Source organism: Schistocerca nitens, chromosome 9, assembly GCF_023898315.1.
Source record: "Schistocerca nitens isolate TAMUIC-IGC-003100 chromosome 9, iqSchNite1.1, whole genome shotgun sequence".
In the NCBI taxonomy this organism is placed as follows: domain Eukaryota; kingdom Metazoa; phylum Arthropoda; class Insecta; order Orthoptera; family Acrididae; genus Schistocerca; species Schistocerca nitens.
In genome coordinates, this window is record NC_064622.1 from 482,211,733 (window position 1) to 482,229,270 (window position 17,538).

At 42.9% G+C, this 17,538-nt stretch overlaps 1 protein-coding gene across 1 annotated transcript in view; it reads right to left on the reverse strand.

The window, feature by feature from the left end:
* The window catches only part of LOC126203407 (fatty acyl-CoA reductase 1-like), a 131,797-nt gene that overhangs the window by 70,100 nt on the left and 44,159 nt on the right, over positions 1–17,538 (reverse strand). Inside the window, exons 3-4 of the mRNA XM_049937711.1 lie at positions 9,254–9,502; positions 5,187–5,332 (exon numbers count right to left, since the gene is read on the reverse strand). Coding sequence (XP_049793668.1) covers positions 5,187–5,332; positions 9,254–9,502 — 395 coding nt within the window. The remainder of the gene's footprint in view (positions 1–5,186; positions 5,333–9,253; positions 9,503–17,538) is intronic.

The following is a 17,538-nucleotide window of genomic DNA, read 5'->3' on the forward strand; positions in this document are numbered from 1 at the left end:
GAGGAGTGTGTGTTCGTTCTAATCGTTCTCATCGCATTTTTAATTTATGTGCCCGCATCTCGTGGTCGTGCGGTAGCGTTCTCGCTTCCCACGCCCGGGTTCCCGGGTTCGATTCCCGGCGGGGTCAGGGATTTTCTCTGCCTCGTGATGGCTGGGTGTTGTGTGCTGTCCTTAGGTTAGTTAGGTTTAAGTAGTTCTAAGTTCTAGCGGACTGATGACCATAGATGTTAAGTCCAATAGTGCTCAGAGCCATTTGAACCATTTTTAATTTATGTGAATTGCATATGTGGAACACCACTCTCCCTTTTAAAGACGCTGTGCGGTTTTTGTCTATAATTTTTGACTCCAAACTATCTTGGTTACATACATGAAGGACCTGAACGCAAGATTCAGGAAGACACTGAAAATTTTGATGTGTGTCAGCCACAGGTCTTGGGGAGCGGACAGGGCGCATCCGCTTCAGTTTCACTGGGCTTTCGTGCGATCACGGATGGTCTATGGGTGCACAGAGTACGGGTCAGCGAGGCCTTCATACATGAAGATGACGCCGTACACCAATGTGGGATCAGGCTGGCTACGGGCACTTTTACAAGGCCAGACCCATACCCAGCGTCGTACTGAGGCTGGGGAACCACCACTTACCATATGGCGGCAGCTTCCCATGATGTATTACGTGCGTCAGTTCCTCGCTACTCCCACTTCCCCAGCATACCACACCTTCGCTCGTCCCTCTATGGAGCGCCTCATTACGAATTATCCACGGGTAATGAGGCTGTTTGTTACCTGGCAAAGTGGAGTCCCTTGGTGTAGGACATACACAGGCTCAAATACGGGGCTTTAACATACTGCAGGTGCATAGAATATTTTAGATTACTCTAGTACAGGAGAGGTAGCACTCATGCATATGTTTTTAATACATAATTTTCCGACTTCTTAATTAAGCACCACAACTCTGTAGTTTTATTTACAGATGGATCTAAACAGGAGGACTCGGTTAGTTGCTCTGTTATTTTCCCTGATCGTGTCCTCAAGATCCGGTTGGCCTAAGACTTTACTGTCGTCTACGCGGAATTATAAGTGATATTGCGAGCACTGAAGCAGATGAGGCGTGTGTCGATGTTAAATTCCTTGTCTGAGTGCCCCTCACTCTCTCCAACGCTTGTATCTAGCAGATAAAGTCGTTCAGAATATTCGCCCTTTTCCAACTGCAAAGACTGGGGAAAGAGGTGTCTTTCCGCAGGGTGCTAAGACGCACGTGTATTGTGGGGAAAGATGTGGAAGCTACGGAGGCATGTCACGATCCTCAGTTGGTTCGGCGTGGTGCCATCCCCCTGCATGCTATCTCCTCGCAGTCATGAGACGATGGGAGCATGACTGACTGGAGATGACAGACGATAAGCTCAGTCTAGTAAAGCACACAATGCGGCCGTGGTGTACCTCCTTCTAGCCACGCAGGCGGGATGAAGTCCTCCTTACTCGTCTTCGCATAGGCCACAGCCCCATGACACATGGCTTCTTGCTGAACAGAGATGACCCCTCGACGCGTGACGCTTGTGGCGTACAGATCACTGTGCGCCACATTTTAGTAGACTGCGTTTTATTTTCAGGCCAGGGGCAGCGGCGGATTTGTCGACAGACGTGAATGTATAAATGTCATGGTCACTAGAGCATCCATTCTGGATCCCAAAGTGCTAAAATCACCATTGTTTCTAAGGCGAGATTTCTAGAATACATCACTTTCTCAAAAATTTTGGAGAATGACGTCAACAGTGAAACAATTCTGTAGTTATTGACATCTCTCTTACCACCTAAGGTGGAGTTTAACGACGGCACGTATTTCAGTCGCTGTGGAAAAATGCAGTGCGTGAAGTAAGTGCCGTTAGTGGGAGAAATGATGCAGAGGAAGCATATTCTGTAACAACACGTACCAGGCTTTCGTCACGGATCCGAAGCACAGTCAATACATCATCAACGAGGCGGATTTTAGCGTCCAGACAGTGACTCGCCTGAAATCATCGAAAGCTCTCTTTGCGACCTCGCTCTTCCTACTGGCGACCCCGGATCCGAGTTGGACAGGAAGATGTACGAGTATGACATCACTTAGCTCGCTGCCTGTAAAGTCACAGCGGAAGACCTTCCTGTCAAACGCGGTAACCCGCGGCCCCTTTGGTGACAGGGGACTGGCCACCTCGAGCGACACTGCAGCTTTCCACCTCGCTGCTTCAAGTGCGCCCGCTCTCACCGGAGTGTGGACTTCCAACTGAAGGAGGGGTCGACGCCTTTAAATCTGTCAACTGTGAAGGCCCACTTGTCACCGTTTCCTGAGCTGCAGCGCCTTCACATGCGCCGATCAAAGGCAGGGGGACATCCACGTCCAACTCTCGGCGGCAATGCTATGCCAACAAGGGAATCTTCCCATCGCTCTCCCCTCAGATTTAGATTTAGTGGTAAAATGGCACAGTGGATAACCCGTCAAAAACTGAACACGGATCAAGTATGAAAACAGGAAGAACGTGAATTGAACTGTAAAAATAAAAGCAAAACAAAAACAGCAAACGTTCGAAGGACAAGATGTGCAAACGAGCAACAGCGTCGTGGTTCAGTAGTCACGGCGTTGGACTGCCAAGCGAGTAAGCCTTGTTCAGATCTCTCTCGCGCAATTTATTTACTTATTTATTTTGACAACATAATAAACTGTCCGTACGGCCATTGAAACTTTTATTCTCATTCTGTAGTATTGTCAGTTGTCAAACTACACACTGGTTATAGAAATGGCTCTGAGCACTATGCGACTTAACTCCTGAGGTCATCAGTCGCCTAGAACTTAGAACTACTCAAACCTAACTAACCTAAGGACATCACACACATCCATGACCGAGGCAGGATTCGAACCTGCGATCGTAGAGGTCGCGCGGTTCCAGACTGTAGCGCCTAGAACCGCACGGCCACTCCGGCCGGCGGTTATAGAATATAAGTCATTTGGTAAGAAAACGTTACCGTCAAAAGTAAACGTGATCAATTGTGAGAGCTGGCGAATACGACATAGACGTCTCACAGAAATGGAAACAGCAAATAGACGGGTGTGAATTATGTTACAACAAAGGAATTCAAGAGTCGAAACTTCCAAAACGGAAAGCAACTTCAAAAACGTTAAAAACGTATGTTTTGCAGTGAACACATAGTGTGTAGTGGGGCGATCATTCTGTTGTAGAGATCATTCAAAAGCCAAGATCGCTTAAATACTGTTTACTGGATCCGATGATTGCACCTTAAGTGTGTCGAAACCGGTTATCCAGTAAACAGTATTTGAATGATTTCTACATATGTTTTGACAGAGCACAGAGAAACCGTGTGATTGTGAATCAGTTGCGTTCATTTGTTGAAGCTTATGTGACAAACTATTATGTTTTCATCGTCTCCTTGACAGTGATCACATTCACATTCATATGAACACCTAAACCGGACAAGGAGGCATATCTCACTCGCTTACCAGGCGTACAAATTAAGTGCGTTGGTAAGAAATTTCTGTCATATGACACACGTACTGTCGCTAATGCCGTGTTGGAAATACCAGACGTGTTTCTCTGTGGAGGATTGGGTTGACTTTTCGGCTTGTCAACAAACGTTTGCGGTTCACATTCGAAAGCCACTTCCATTCGGCTGCTAATAGAGTAGTTGTGCAGAATCAACTGTCATTATAAGTCCCTTCCCTACGCCTCGCTGTTGCAAACGGACGTTACACCACGACACAGACACAGACACAAATTTGAATACAGTGAACAGCGGAAAAAGGAAAAAGAGAAAATAACACGAGGGGGGTTGGAACACGAATCACCCGCATGGCAGTCCCACACCGTGAGCACTTAACCAGTATAACCAGTACGCCGTTGGTCTCTTAGGCTGCTCTATATTGCACTTCGATCGTTCACTGTTTTCTTTTAACAGTTCAGTACACCTTCATGTTTTCATGCTGGATCTGTGTTCAGGTTTTGATGAGCTGTCCACCGGGCCATCTTACCACTAAAGCTGAGGGGAGTGCGATGGGAAGTTTCCCTTGTAAGATGTATTCTCCACAAGTAGCCACCTCTGGCCAGAAGACTGCCTCATCGTATACATATAGCCCGTGGGGAAGCCAGCGCAGCCATACGCCACCACGGGCTCCTCCACACCGTGACACCCCTACAGCTCCATGACGTCATCTTCATGGGCCAAGCTGTGCAACTGCAGACTCACCAACCGGATGATAACGGTCTGTTAACACGATGATGACCATGATCCTGGACCTCGTTTCGGACCTGAAACAACTTCTGCAGTAGGTGACTGCAGCAATGAAGAACGCCATCGAGGCAGTCATCAAGAAACAGTGAAATGCGCCCCTGGCTGTTAATTGCTGAGGATCTGTCACCTGTTTGTGGGATGCCAACGGCATACGCAATTCTTCTGAGAGCGAGCAATTGACATTTGTTTGATTGTTAAAACACACCTCGCATCGACGCCCGTATTATGAGCTGCCACTGCACAGGTTGACCGACGGGAGGTGATAGCACGACCATTTATGTGTAGCCCATGTCCTAACATCACCTGTTGCATAACCAACACTTCAGACGCTGGAAGCTGTGGGGGTAGCAGTGATAGTGTTACAGAGACAGGTCTACCCCACTCTCAATTGTCACCTCACCCTTTTACGTCGTCGATAACGTCACGCATTGTTGCCACATTGCTCCCCCCTAACATAGACCAGTTACCGGATGTATAAAATGGCATAATTTCAAAAAATGTACAATGGTGGAACTGTGCCGTTCCTGGGCCAGTCGAAATTCTTCTGACTGCTCTGTTGTTTTGGGTTAAACTAGAAACTTGTCCAAGAATATTTGGAAGATACTCCTCTAGCAGCCATAATGGAAATCTTATTTCGGAAACTGTACCCTCTACAGATTCTAAACATGGTGCAACAGTTCAGTATGAAGCCTATAATGATGAATTAGTCAGCTCTTTTGAATTCGTATTTGCGTTAGATTCCTCCACGACATGCACAATCACACCATCCTTTTCATGTCCGTGATAACCTTTGATCTGTGACCATAATGTTCAATGAATGTGATCTGATTAATTCCTGTAAACATGTAGTGACTGTGTGTAAGGTATAACTTAAGAAGAAGAGAGAAATGATCATGGCATAGGCTTACTTCGGTGTTAAAGCTGCTAGAAGATCGTCGTCCATCCATGAAACTATATCCATTATCTTTTCTGGGTCTGCTTTTGCCGGGTACAGCCTCTCTTCAAGCACTGGCTGGTCCGAATGGCAGAAGGAGGTTGATACATACATAAATACCTGGAACAAAGAAGGTTGAACGTCCCTGGTTGCGAACATCAATTGCAGTAGTTATGTGTAGAAGAATAAGTTAATTTCTGACAGAAAGCTCATCGAACTAGAATACTCTGTTAACATGGGCGTAGTAAAATATCATTGCAAATCTCGGGGAGAAATAAATCATTAAGTTAACATATTTTCATTCAGTAATGTCACATGGCATAATGTTCTGGGGTAACTCCTCTTTAAGTAAGAAAGCTTTCATCACTCATAAACGGGCTATAAGAATAATACGTGGTACTGATTCGCATCATCTTGTAGATACCTGTTTCAGGAGTTGGGCTGCTTCACGGTATGTTTATTCCCTCATGAAGTTTGTGGTAAATAATCCACCACAGTTTTAAAGGAACAATGATGTATATAATTACAATAACAGAAGAAAAATGACATTCATTACTCTACCTTAAGTTTGTCTTCAGCATGAAAACAGGGTGCAAAATACTGCAAAAAATTTTTTGATCCAGAATGAGATTTTCACTCTGCAGCGGAGTGTGCGCTGATATGAAACTTCCTGGCAGATTAAAACTGTGTGCCCGACCGAGACTCGAACTCGGGACCTTTGCCTTTCGCGGGCAAGTGCTCTACCAACTTTTTTTTTTTTTTTAATCTCATTTTGTTCGCTTTTGTTCGTTGCATCTGCACGGGGCGGACGTCGTAAGACAGCCGTTTAGGTTCGTTGTTGATCGATTAGCTCAGTTTTTTTTTATTACAGAGGGCTGCTAACCCTCTGACCGAACACGCTGAGCTATCGTGTCGGCTAAAATTTTTCACTTGTGACCAACTGAGCTACCGAAGCACGACTCACGCCCGGTACTCACAGCTTTACTTCTGCCAGTACCTCGTCTCCTACCTTCCAAACTTTACAGAAGCTCTCCTGCGAAACTTGCAGAACTAGCACTCCTGAAAGAAAGGATAATGCGGAGACATGGCTTAGCCACAGCCTGGGTGATGTTTCCAGAATGAGATTTTCACTCTGCAGCATGTAAGGTAAATTCGTCGCTCCAAGAGGTGATGAGATGTGGAACACTTTCACAGAGCAGCTTTTGTGCATAGTTACAGGTCCAAGTTAGAAGGTCACAATTTGAGCCAAAATTCTCAGTAAATATTTAGACATTAAAGCTAGAGTTTAGTCTTTATTATCAAATCAACTCAGTGCATTAAGAGAATGTCTAGTTCGAGTCGGATTAGTTTCTAATTTACAAGTATTCCCTTACGATTCAATTTCAAGCATAAAGGTTTTAGTGTGTACTTTATATTGTTTAGGCACCGAACTGTCATATCCCTCTCAGAAAGTTATAATATTTTGGGTAACTGGTCCTATGTTGTTATCCGATAAATCTCAGAAATTATGTTAGTTTACTGGTAGACAGTTATTCGTGCCAGAGAATGCAGTATATCGAAACTGTAACATTGTGCAATATGGTATAAAGTCAGCTGGGCAGAACGTACTGCACTGTGCTCATGCACTGGATGCATAGCTGATCACACGAAGCGACTGAGAAATACATTCTGTCGTCTACCACTGGCTGTCTGGAACTTATCATTGTAAGAATTTGTTGTCTTTGCTGACCTCTGACTGACTAACATTTGAGGACAGAGACGATAATATCTGAGGGTGGACGCGGAGGGAGAAAGATGTATGTAGAATGAGAGTGTGGCTTATTCTATTTCAGTTATGTCATTATTTTCATATTGCTTGTGATTAAGTGTGGTACGCAGTTCACAATAGCAGTTAATGAAAAATATTTTGGAAGCTCTAAAGTCTCGTAACTGTTCAAATCGTAGTGATCGTCATTATAGCAAGGATGATTCTTATCAACAGAGCTATGACCATGTGATAGGGGAACCATACCAAAGAGTGCGCAGTTAAGGAATAACCGTAAATATCTGGGTTATTATCAACAGGAAAACAAAATTATTTTAGGTTTATATTTATTAACACAAAATCCTGTGTTCAGAAAACTATAGCAACGGAGAGCTAATAACTTTTAGCTTTTCAAAATTACAAAAAACCGGAAATGCGCACTCTTTCATTCACCTGCGGTTAAGAGCGTTCAAAACATGCCCAAAGAGTACGCATTTAGCAGGTGTCACAAATGAACTCAATATCACCCTCAAATGAAGAACACTGTTCGTGCCACCATCTGGATGCACTGGATCCAGTCATCTGGATACGCCAAAATTTATGTTCGCTATTCACAGCTTTCAGTTTTTTTCCTTAAAGCAGACTGCTTCGCACCAAGAGCAGCGGCAACCTTTGTTTGCTTTCTCCATTTTCAATTCATTGTCTGGCCTGACTGAGCAGCTCTTCAGTTTAATGAGCTCTCTGTCCGATTTAATTTTAAGTCAGTCAGAAACAAAACCTATCCTTGAAACTCCAGAGCACAATCAAGAGGTACAAATTTGTTTTGCCCTAAAGAGAGATCGAGCGAGGTTGCGCAGTGGTTAGCACACTGGACTTTGGGAGGACGACGGTTTAACCCACATGCAGCCATCGTGATGTAGGTTTTCTGTGATTTTCCTAAATCGCTTCAGGCAAATGCCGGGATGATCCCTTTGAAAGGAAATGGTCGACTTCCTTCCCCATCCTTCCCTAATCCGATGGGACCGATGACCTCGGTGTTTGGTCCCCTCCCCCATATCAACCGACCAAACGCACTCTTTGGGGACATTATACGCACGCTCCTTCGTACAGAAACAATGATTCCAAGCGGAGTCAACAGATCGCAGTACACGTCACATTTGCAAAACATGTGGATGCAACATGATGGATTGCAAGCCAGCGTTTCAAAATGCAGTTAGGAATTAAAGGCTATTGCTCGTGTGTACTGCATACAGCTTATGTAACAAAGTGTTGTGTAGATAGTTCCGCGTAGTCAGCGCGTACACAACTTTCCCACTAGAGCGCGCCCCGCTAAGGACAACAGCGCAGGCGCAGCGCTCGTCCATCTCCGCACTATGAGATGGCGCTGTCTTAGAGACGGACCAAATTCTGCTTCAGCCGATCCGCGTATTAATATGTAACGCAGCCAATGAGATTGTTGCCAACGTAGAACCTTTTCTCCTCGCGGATCACACTCGCGCAGTGATACCTGAATGCTCGAGGTATTATAACGAGTGTACAGACTTCTGATTAGTCAGTCTGCATCAGTCTGCATTAGTCTATAGTCAAGTTTCAGTCTGCACCTAATAAGATTATCATATTCCTGTACATAGCCATGAAGAGAAATGTATAGACAGTTTGTCAAGTATCAGAGATATGTGAGAATAAGATTAACGTACCAAGACCAAAGGATCTATTTTAATAAATGTGTGTGAAAATTAATCAAGTTCTGTTTGAAGTTGGTCATCGTCAATCTGCTACTCTAAGCGTGCAAGTGGCATTTCTATAGTCTGACCTAACGGCAGAAGATAAACACGCCACAATAAGACCACGAGACATATTGCTAACACTCGCCTACTTCATTAGAGCTACAAGTCAAATAATCTGATGGTGTGTGTACCGAAGGTCTCACAGTACGCACACCACATAAAGTACCAGAAATACATCGAGAAAACTGAAACATGATTCTTACCTGTTTCACTTTGGAAACACAGGATTTCTTCACACAACTTCGACTAGGTGTTTCTGATACCACTATGAACACAACTACGTCAGTGACTAGTTGATCAGTTTAGTCAACAGTTAGGAACACAAGCTGCGCTCTCTTTGGAACTGTGCATTCTTTTGTACATTTAGCCTAAGTGCTGTGTAAGGGACACAGGTATAGAAGATATTAGGGGACTGCAAGAACATTTGCGACGTTCAGCTGCAACGACAACCTTAAATGTCTGGCTCTTATGACCAGCCAACACCATCTCATCTGGTGACTGGTGACACACCTGGAGGTTGGGCAGCTGCTCGGCCAGCTGCAGCATGTGCTTGGTGCCCACCACGTTGGTGGTGACGGCCTGGCGCAGGGTCTCGTCGAAGCGGACGCTGGCGGCGTTGTGGAAGACGACGCTGACGTCACGCCGCAGGGCTGCCATGTCCTGTTCCGCCAGCCGGAAGTCCGGCGCGCTGAGGTCGCCGGCCACCACCGACAGCTGGCGCGCGAAGTCGGGCCGCTCCTCCCGCAGCTTCGAGAACACCTGTGGGACGCCGACGGGACTCTGCACTGACTGCTGGTGCGCATGGCAAAAACATACTGAAAACCGTGCTGGGGGCAGGGCACGTTGACTGCTGGCACCCACCAGCAGCACAGCCATGTAATTCTCAGAGACAATGCACTGCAATGCACTGCAGATTTATAGTACATTCCAATATTTGTTTATTTGAGTTATGTATTTATTTATTAATAAGTCACATCTGCAAAATACTAACGCGAATTCTTTACAGACGAATGGAAAAGCTGGTAGAAGCCGACCTCGGGGAAAGTCAGGTTGGCTCTCTGAGCACTATGGGACTTAACATCTGTGGTCATCAGTCCCCTAGAACTTAGAACTACTTAAACCTAACTAACCTAAGGACATCACACACATCCATGCCCAAGGCAGGATTCGAACCTGCGACCGTAGCAGTCGCGCGGTTCCGGACTGCGCGCCTAGAACCGCTAGACCACCGCGACCGGCCAAGTCAGGTTGGTTTCCGTAGAAATGTTGGAACACGTGAGGCAATACTGACCCTACGACTTATCTTAAAAGTAAGATTAAGGAAAGGCAAACCTACGTTACTAGCATCTGTAGACTTAGAGAAAGCTTTTACAATGTTGACTGGAATACTCTCTTTCAAATGCTGAAGGTGGCAGGGGTAAAATACGGGGAGCGAAAGGCTATTTACACTTTGTATGGAAACCAAATGGCAGTTATAAGAGTTGAGGGGCATGAAAGGGAAGCAGTGGTTGGGAAGGGAGTGAGACAGGGTTGTTGCCTCTCCCCGATGTTATTCAATCTGTATATTGAGCAAACAGTGAAGGAAACAAAAGAAAAATTCGGAGTAGGTATTAAAATCCATGGAGAAGAAATAAAAACTTTGAGGTTCGCCGATGACATTGTAATTCTGTCAGAGACAGCAAAGGACTTGGAAGAGCAGTTGAACGAAATGGACAGTGTCTTGAAAGGAGGATATAAGATGAACACCAACAAAAGCAAAACGAGGATAATGGAATGTAGTCGAATTAAGTCGGGTGATGCTGAGGGAATTAGATTAGGAAATGAGACTCTTAAAGTAGTAAAGGAGTTTTGCTATTAGTGGAGCAAAATAACTGATGATGGTCGAAGTAGAGAGGATATAAAATGTAGACTGGCAATGGCAAGGCAAGCGTTTCTGAAGAAGAGAAATTTGTTAACATCGAGTATTAATTTAAGTGTCAGGAAGTCGTTTCTGAAAGTATTTGTATGGAGTGTAGCCATGTACGGAAATGAAACATGGACGATAAATAGCTTAGACAAGAAGAGAATAGAAGCTTTCGAAATGTGGTGCTACAGAAGAATGCTGAAGATTAGATGGGTAGATCACATAACTAATGATGAGGTACTGAATAGAATTGGGGAGAAGAGGAGTTTGTGGCACAACTTGACTAGAAGAAGGGATCGGTTGGTAGTAAATGTTCTGAGGCATCGAGGATGTAGGCTGCATTAGGTACTGGGAGATGAAGAAGCTTGCACAGCATAGAGTAGCATGGAGAGCTGCATCAAACCAGTCTCAGGGCTGAAGACCACAACAACAACATTTATTCATTAGGCATGATTGGCGGTTATAGACCCTCTCTTATATCTAACCTGACATGTGTAGTAAGTTAACATTACAACGTACAGGATGAATTGGGAGGAAAGGTATATTCTTTGGGAGGTCATAGTGTTAGTGATTCTGAACAACAAACTTCAAATGAACATACGCCCTCTTCTTAACCGTATCCAACCTATAGCTGTCTGAAAAGTCGTCAGTTTCATGCCCTTTACCAGCACTCACATGTGAATACAATCAAGTGTCATTAACCTACACAGTGTTGTCTTCAATGATCATTTTTACCGACTATTTCAATGCACACTTCGGGCCCTTATCTTAAGCGTGTGCGCTCAAGTAAACGACTATACAAATGAGCTGAGATCAATAACACAACAGCTGTCTACAAGAGCTACAAAATTCTCTGTAGTCGATAGCGAACTTTTCCAACATCTTTTCTGAGAAATGTACACAACTGAACAAAACGTTAGATCACAATGTTAAATTTGCTGTCAGCTGCACTTGTTCTGTTCCCCCTTGTTTTTATTGGTTTTCTCATATCCTGGCAAGAACAGGACAAATGTTGATATGACGTTTTTGTTCTGAACCACTAATATTATGACCGCTCAGAGCATGTACCTTTCCTCCTGACTGTCGTTGTACACGACATGTAGTGGGTATAAATGTAGATATTTTTATATGAGGTAGCTTTAACAGGTACGCACATCTGTGGTGAACAGTCATCCCACAAACGTGTTGTATAATTTGCTACCTGATGGTTTCTTGCATGGTCGTTACTGCACCACTACGTGGACTACGCCTGCCAGTATAGACCGACCGTTTGGTGTGCACGTGTCCACACTTCGGCACCTGATCTGCTGTCCAGGAAAAATGAGCATTAATGGATCGCTCTTGTCACATGTACTTGGAGGTATAACCAATATTTAACGTTGTTCAGTACACCGTTCTAAGTGACTAATAGAAAGCACATATACCCCTCACACTCTGAATAAATTACCGTGCAAACTAGTATGACCAAACAGATGTAAATAACAGATTTAAATAACTATCGCAAAATCTCATTTCCGCAAGTTACAGACAAAACTCTGTCAACACGCATCCTCAAAATAGCTCAGGAGCAGCTCGCTCACAAAACAGGCGAATACCAAGCCGGCTTCCACCGATCGGAATTTTAGAAAACAAACATTCAATTTAGAACAACGTTAAAATACAAAGCTATCACGAATAGCCCAATCTGCTTAGTGGACTTCAGAAGGCGTATGATTCAGTCGATTGGCAGCCCTTTTTTATCGTTCCCGAAGGACTCGAGCTGAGAACCCCAAATCTCAGCCAGCCGCGGTGGTCTCGCGGTTCTAGGCGCTCAGACCGGAGCCGCGCGACTGCTACGGTCGCAGGTTCGAATCCTGCCTCGGATATGGATGTGTGTGTTGTCCTTAGGTTAGTTAGGTTTAAGTAGTTCTAAGTTCTAGGGGACTGATGACCACAGATGTTAAATCCCATAGTGCTCAGAGCCATTTGAACCATTTTTGAACTCAAATCTCATCAAAGAAAAAAGTCATCAATGTAATCTAGAAAGCGTAGTCCATGAGTGGGATATCAGAACCATTAGCGACCAAACCGGTGTTTGATATGGCGGCGGTGTGTGTCTTATTTCCCTTAATCTGGTTTTGGCCAAAGTCATCCGTGAGTGGGAAAAAGAACTCAAAAACCTAAAGTATTGGAAACCCGTCTGACTTGAAGGACCTAAAAGTCAAATCCAAGTTTCTTGGCTGGCTTTTTCACACGATATTTCAATAGTAGCAGACAACGAAACGTCAGGAATAAAACAGAAACTCTCATTGAATCTACTTGAAGAGGTAGCCTCGAAATATCCTTCCAAAAAATATAAGTACACCTGCTCGAAACATTCTACTAAAAACGTGATCATAGAATATGGAAAAATCTAAAATGTTCGACACTTCAAGTATTTAGATGAAATACAGAGGGAATTCTAAAGGTGGCAGGGGTAAAATACAGGGAGCGAAAGGCTATTTACAATTTGTACAGAAACCAGATGGCAGTTATAAGAGTCGAGGGACATGAAAGGGAAGCAGTTGTTGGGAAGGGAGTGAGACAGGGTTGTAGCCTCTCCCCGATGTTATTCAATCTGTATATTGAGCAAACAGTGAAGGAAACAAAAGAAAAATTCGGTGTGGGTATTAAAATCCATGGAGAAGAAATAAAAACTTTGAGGTTCGCCGATGACATTGTAATTCTGTCAGAGACAGCAAAGGACTTGGAAGAGCAGTTGAATGGAGTGGATAGCGTCTTGAAAGGAGGATATAAGATGAACATCAACAAAAGCGAAACGAGGATAATGGAATGTAGTCGAATTAAGTCGGGTGATGCTGAGGGAATTAGATTAGGAAATGAGACACTTAAAGTAGTAGAGTTATGCTATTTGGGGAGCAAAATAACTGATGATGGTCGAAGTAGAGAGGATATAAAATGTAGACTGGCAATGGCAAGGAAAGCGTTTCTGAAGAAGAGAAATTTGTCAACATCGAGTATAGATTTAAGTGTCAGGAAGTCATTTCTGAAAGTATTTGTATGGAGTGTAGCCATGTATGGAAGTGAAACATGGACAATAAATAGTTTGGACAAGAAGAGAATAGAAGCTTTTGAAGTGTGGTGCTATAGAAGAATGCTGAAGCTTAGATGGGTAGATCACATAACTAATGAGGAAGTATTGAATAGGATTGGGGAGAAGAGAAGTTTGTGGCACAGCTTGACTACAAGAAGGGATCGGTTGGTAGGACATGTTCTGAGGCATCAAGGGATCACAAATTTAGCATTGGAGGGCAGCGTGGAGGGTAAAAATCGTAGAGGGAGACCAAGAGATGAATACACTAAGCAGATTCAGAAGGATGTAGGTTGCAGTAGGTACTGGGAGATGAAGAAGCCTGCACAGGATAGAGTATCATGGAGAGCTGCATCAAACCAGTCTCAGGACTGAAGACCACAACAACAACAACAACAGAGGGAGAAAAAATGGCACAGAAAATTCGGACGGAGAAACTTATGCGAGTTATGGTAAAATGTGCAACATCTCCAACAAAAGACGAATGTTCATAACCCCGAAAATAATAGCCTGTAACACAGTTATCAGTCCTGTAGCTTGTACGCTAACAAAACGGTTACACTCCACAGCAGACATGATGTGGAAGATATCCTAAAAGAAGAACGCGGAACTCTAACAAAGACATTCGGCCATAAAAGAGCAGAACAACAGAGGACGGTCTCTAAAAACAACATAAAAACTAGCGAATCTTATGGCAGATGTAAGTAAAACATGACTGAAATATTATTAGCACATTAGCATATGTACAGACTCCCCCCCTCCAAACAAACGCAGTCTCGAAAGTGCGACGTGCACACAACTTAAAGCCATATCTTAGATCCAGGAGGTCAAAATAGATTTAGAAAAGTCTCACTTAAATTCACTAGATATCTTCAACAGAAAGTTATGCAGACTAAAACTTAGCAATTGTGGAGTGCTGTCAGAGAATTAGGTCACCACAAGACCAGGGACAAAGTGGCCTGAAGATGGAAAAAGAAACTATGGAGAAAAAATGAGAGCTAATTGGAAACTCTGAAGATTGAAACATAACAGCCTTGAGTTATGCGATAGAATCCAAATGCACCTAAAATAATAATAATAAAACATAGATCCAGTCATAAAGAATTAATCATCACGGCACATAAATAGCTACCAATTTATTATCCAAAATATTTATTGGCAAGTTGTCAGCGACTAACTACATATAGGGTGATGGATAAGTAGCTGGGGATTTCGGAAGATTCTGCTTCCCGGTGGAGCACATTTACCCTCGTCAGACATTTAGTCCTCATGGTAGATGCTTCACAGTATGGCACTGGCACAATGCTGCCTAGCAATTACTGAAATGACATTCAACAACCAATTCTATAAAAGACTAAAACTCGCAACAGCTGCTCAGATGAATTATCGTTCAATAGAAAAGGAGACACCGTCTGTTATTACTTATTTTTATATCAAAAAGTTCATTGTTTTCTCATGTGAAAAAATATTATGAGGAGGCTTAAAAAGTAAGCTGCACAGTATTATTAAACGCTGCACTACAATTCAAAGTGATGCAGATACATCTGCTGTTTTTCAACATAGTCTTCAAGTCCCTGTAAATAACGGTTGGAGCTTGTAAGGGGTCTGTAGGCCCTTACTATAACTTAACACTAAAAGGTTTTTGTACTCTAACCAATGTCGTATTTAATTACAAACTACGTAGGAAAGTTAATCCAACAGCAATAGAGAGTTTTTCAAAACTTGTCAAGGAACAAGCAAGATGTTTATAGTGCTGATAATATAGATGATAAATACAATGCTTTCCAAACACATTTCTCATGCTCCTTGAGAGTTGTTTTCCATTAGAACATTCTAAACGGGGTACTAGCAGTAATGGACAGCCCGGTTGGCTGACTAGTGGGATAAAGAACAAAGCGGGAATTATATCAAAATGTTAGAAGTAGTCACAATCAAGCTACAGTAGCCTGTTACAAACAGTATTGTAAGGTGCTTAAAAATGTTATTAGCAAGGCAAAACGTATGTGGTATTCAAATAGAATAGCTAATTCACAGGATAAAATTAAAGCCATATGGTCAGTTGTGAAGGAAGTGTCTGGTCAGCAGCACAAGGTTGACGATATAAAGTCAGTTTGCAGTAATAATATTTCTGTTACTGATAAATCAGATATATGTACAGTATTTAACAACCATTTTCTGAGCATTGCTGGTGAATTAAATAAACATTTAGTATCTACAGGAAACCATACAAATTTCTTATCAAATGCCTTTCCGAGATTGACGTCTGAAATACTCCTCTGTGATACAGACAAGAGGGAGATTGAGACAACAATCAAATCACTGCAGACTAAGGACTCTCATGGTTATGATGGAGTGTCTAGTAGAATATTAAAGTACTGTGCTGCACATGTTAGCCCTGTATTTAGCCATATTTGTAATTTTTCCTTTAGGAATGGTCAGTTTCCTGAGCGATTAAAGTACTCAGTAGTAAAGCCGCTTTATAAAAAGGGAGAAAGGGATAATGTAGATAATTTTAGACCTATTTCTATGCCATCAGTGTTTGCAAAAGTTATCGAAAAGGCTGTGTATGTAAGGTTAATTGATCATTTTACATCACACGATTTGCTATCAAATGTACAGTTCGGCTTTAGAAGTCGTTTGACAACTGAAAATGCTATATTCTCTTTTCTCTGTGAGGTACTGGATGGGCTAAACAAAAAGTTTCGAACGCTTGGCGTATTTTTTTATTTAACAAAGGCATTTGACTGTGTTAATCACACAATATTGCTCCAGAAGTTGGACCATTACGGAATAAGGGGAGTAGCTCACAATTGGTTCACCTCTTACTTTAGCAACAGGCAGCAAAAGATCATTTTTCTCAATGTTGATAATGGCTGTGATGTGGGATCTGAGTGGGGTACTGTCAAGTGGGGGGTGCCCCAGGGATCAGTGTTGGGGCCGCTCCTGTTCCTTATTTATATAAATGATATGCCCTCTAGTATTATGGGTAACTCTAAATTATTTCTGTTTGCTGATGACACTAGCTTGGTAGTAAAGGATGTTGTGTGCAACATTGACTCGGTTTCAAGTAGAGCAGTACATGACCTCAGTTCATGGCTTATAGAAAATAAACTAACGCTAAATCACAGTAAGACTCAGTTTTTACAGTTCCTAACACACAATTCAACAAAACCTGACGTTTTAATCTCACAGAATGGGCATATGATTAGTGAAACTGAACAGTTCAAATTCCTAGGTGTTCAGATAGATAGTAAGCTATCGTGGAAAGCCCACATTCAGGATCTTGTTCAAAGACTTAATACTGCCATTTTCACTATTAGAACGGTATCGAAAGTGAGTGATATTTCGACACGTAAATATGTCTACTTTGCTTATTTTCATTCACTTATGTCGTATGGTGTTATGTTTTGGGGTAACTCTTCCCATTCCAAAAGGATATTTTTGGCTCAGAAACGGGCGGTTCGGGCAAAAAGTGGTGTGAGTTCACGAACCTCTTGTCGACCTCTTTTCACGAGTCTGGGTATTTTGACATTGGCCTCTCAATATGTATATTCCTTATTGTCGTTTCTTGTTACCAATATTAGTTTATTTTCAACAATAAGCAGCTTTCACTCGGTTAATACTCGGCAGAAATCAAATCTCCATTTGGATCGGACTTCCTTAACTCTTGTGCTAAAAGGAGTGCAGTATAGTGCTGCATCCATTTTCAATAAGCTGCCACTCGAATTAAAAAATCTTAGCAGTAATCCACGCGCTTTCAAATCGAAACTGAAGAGTTTCCTCATGGGTCACTCCTTCTATTCTGTCGAGGAGTTCCTTGAA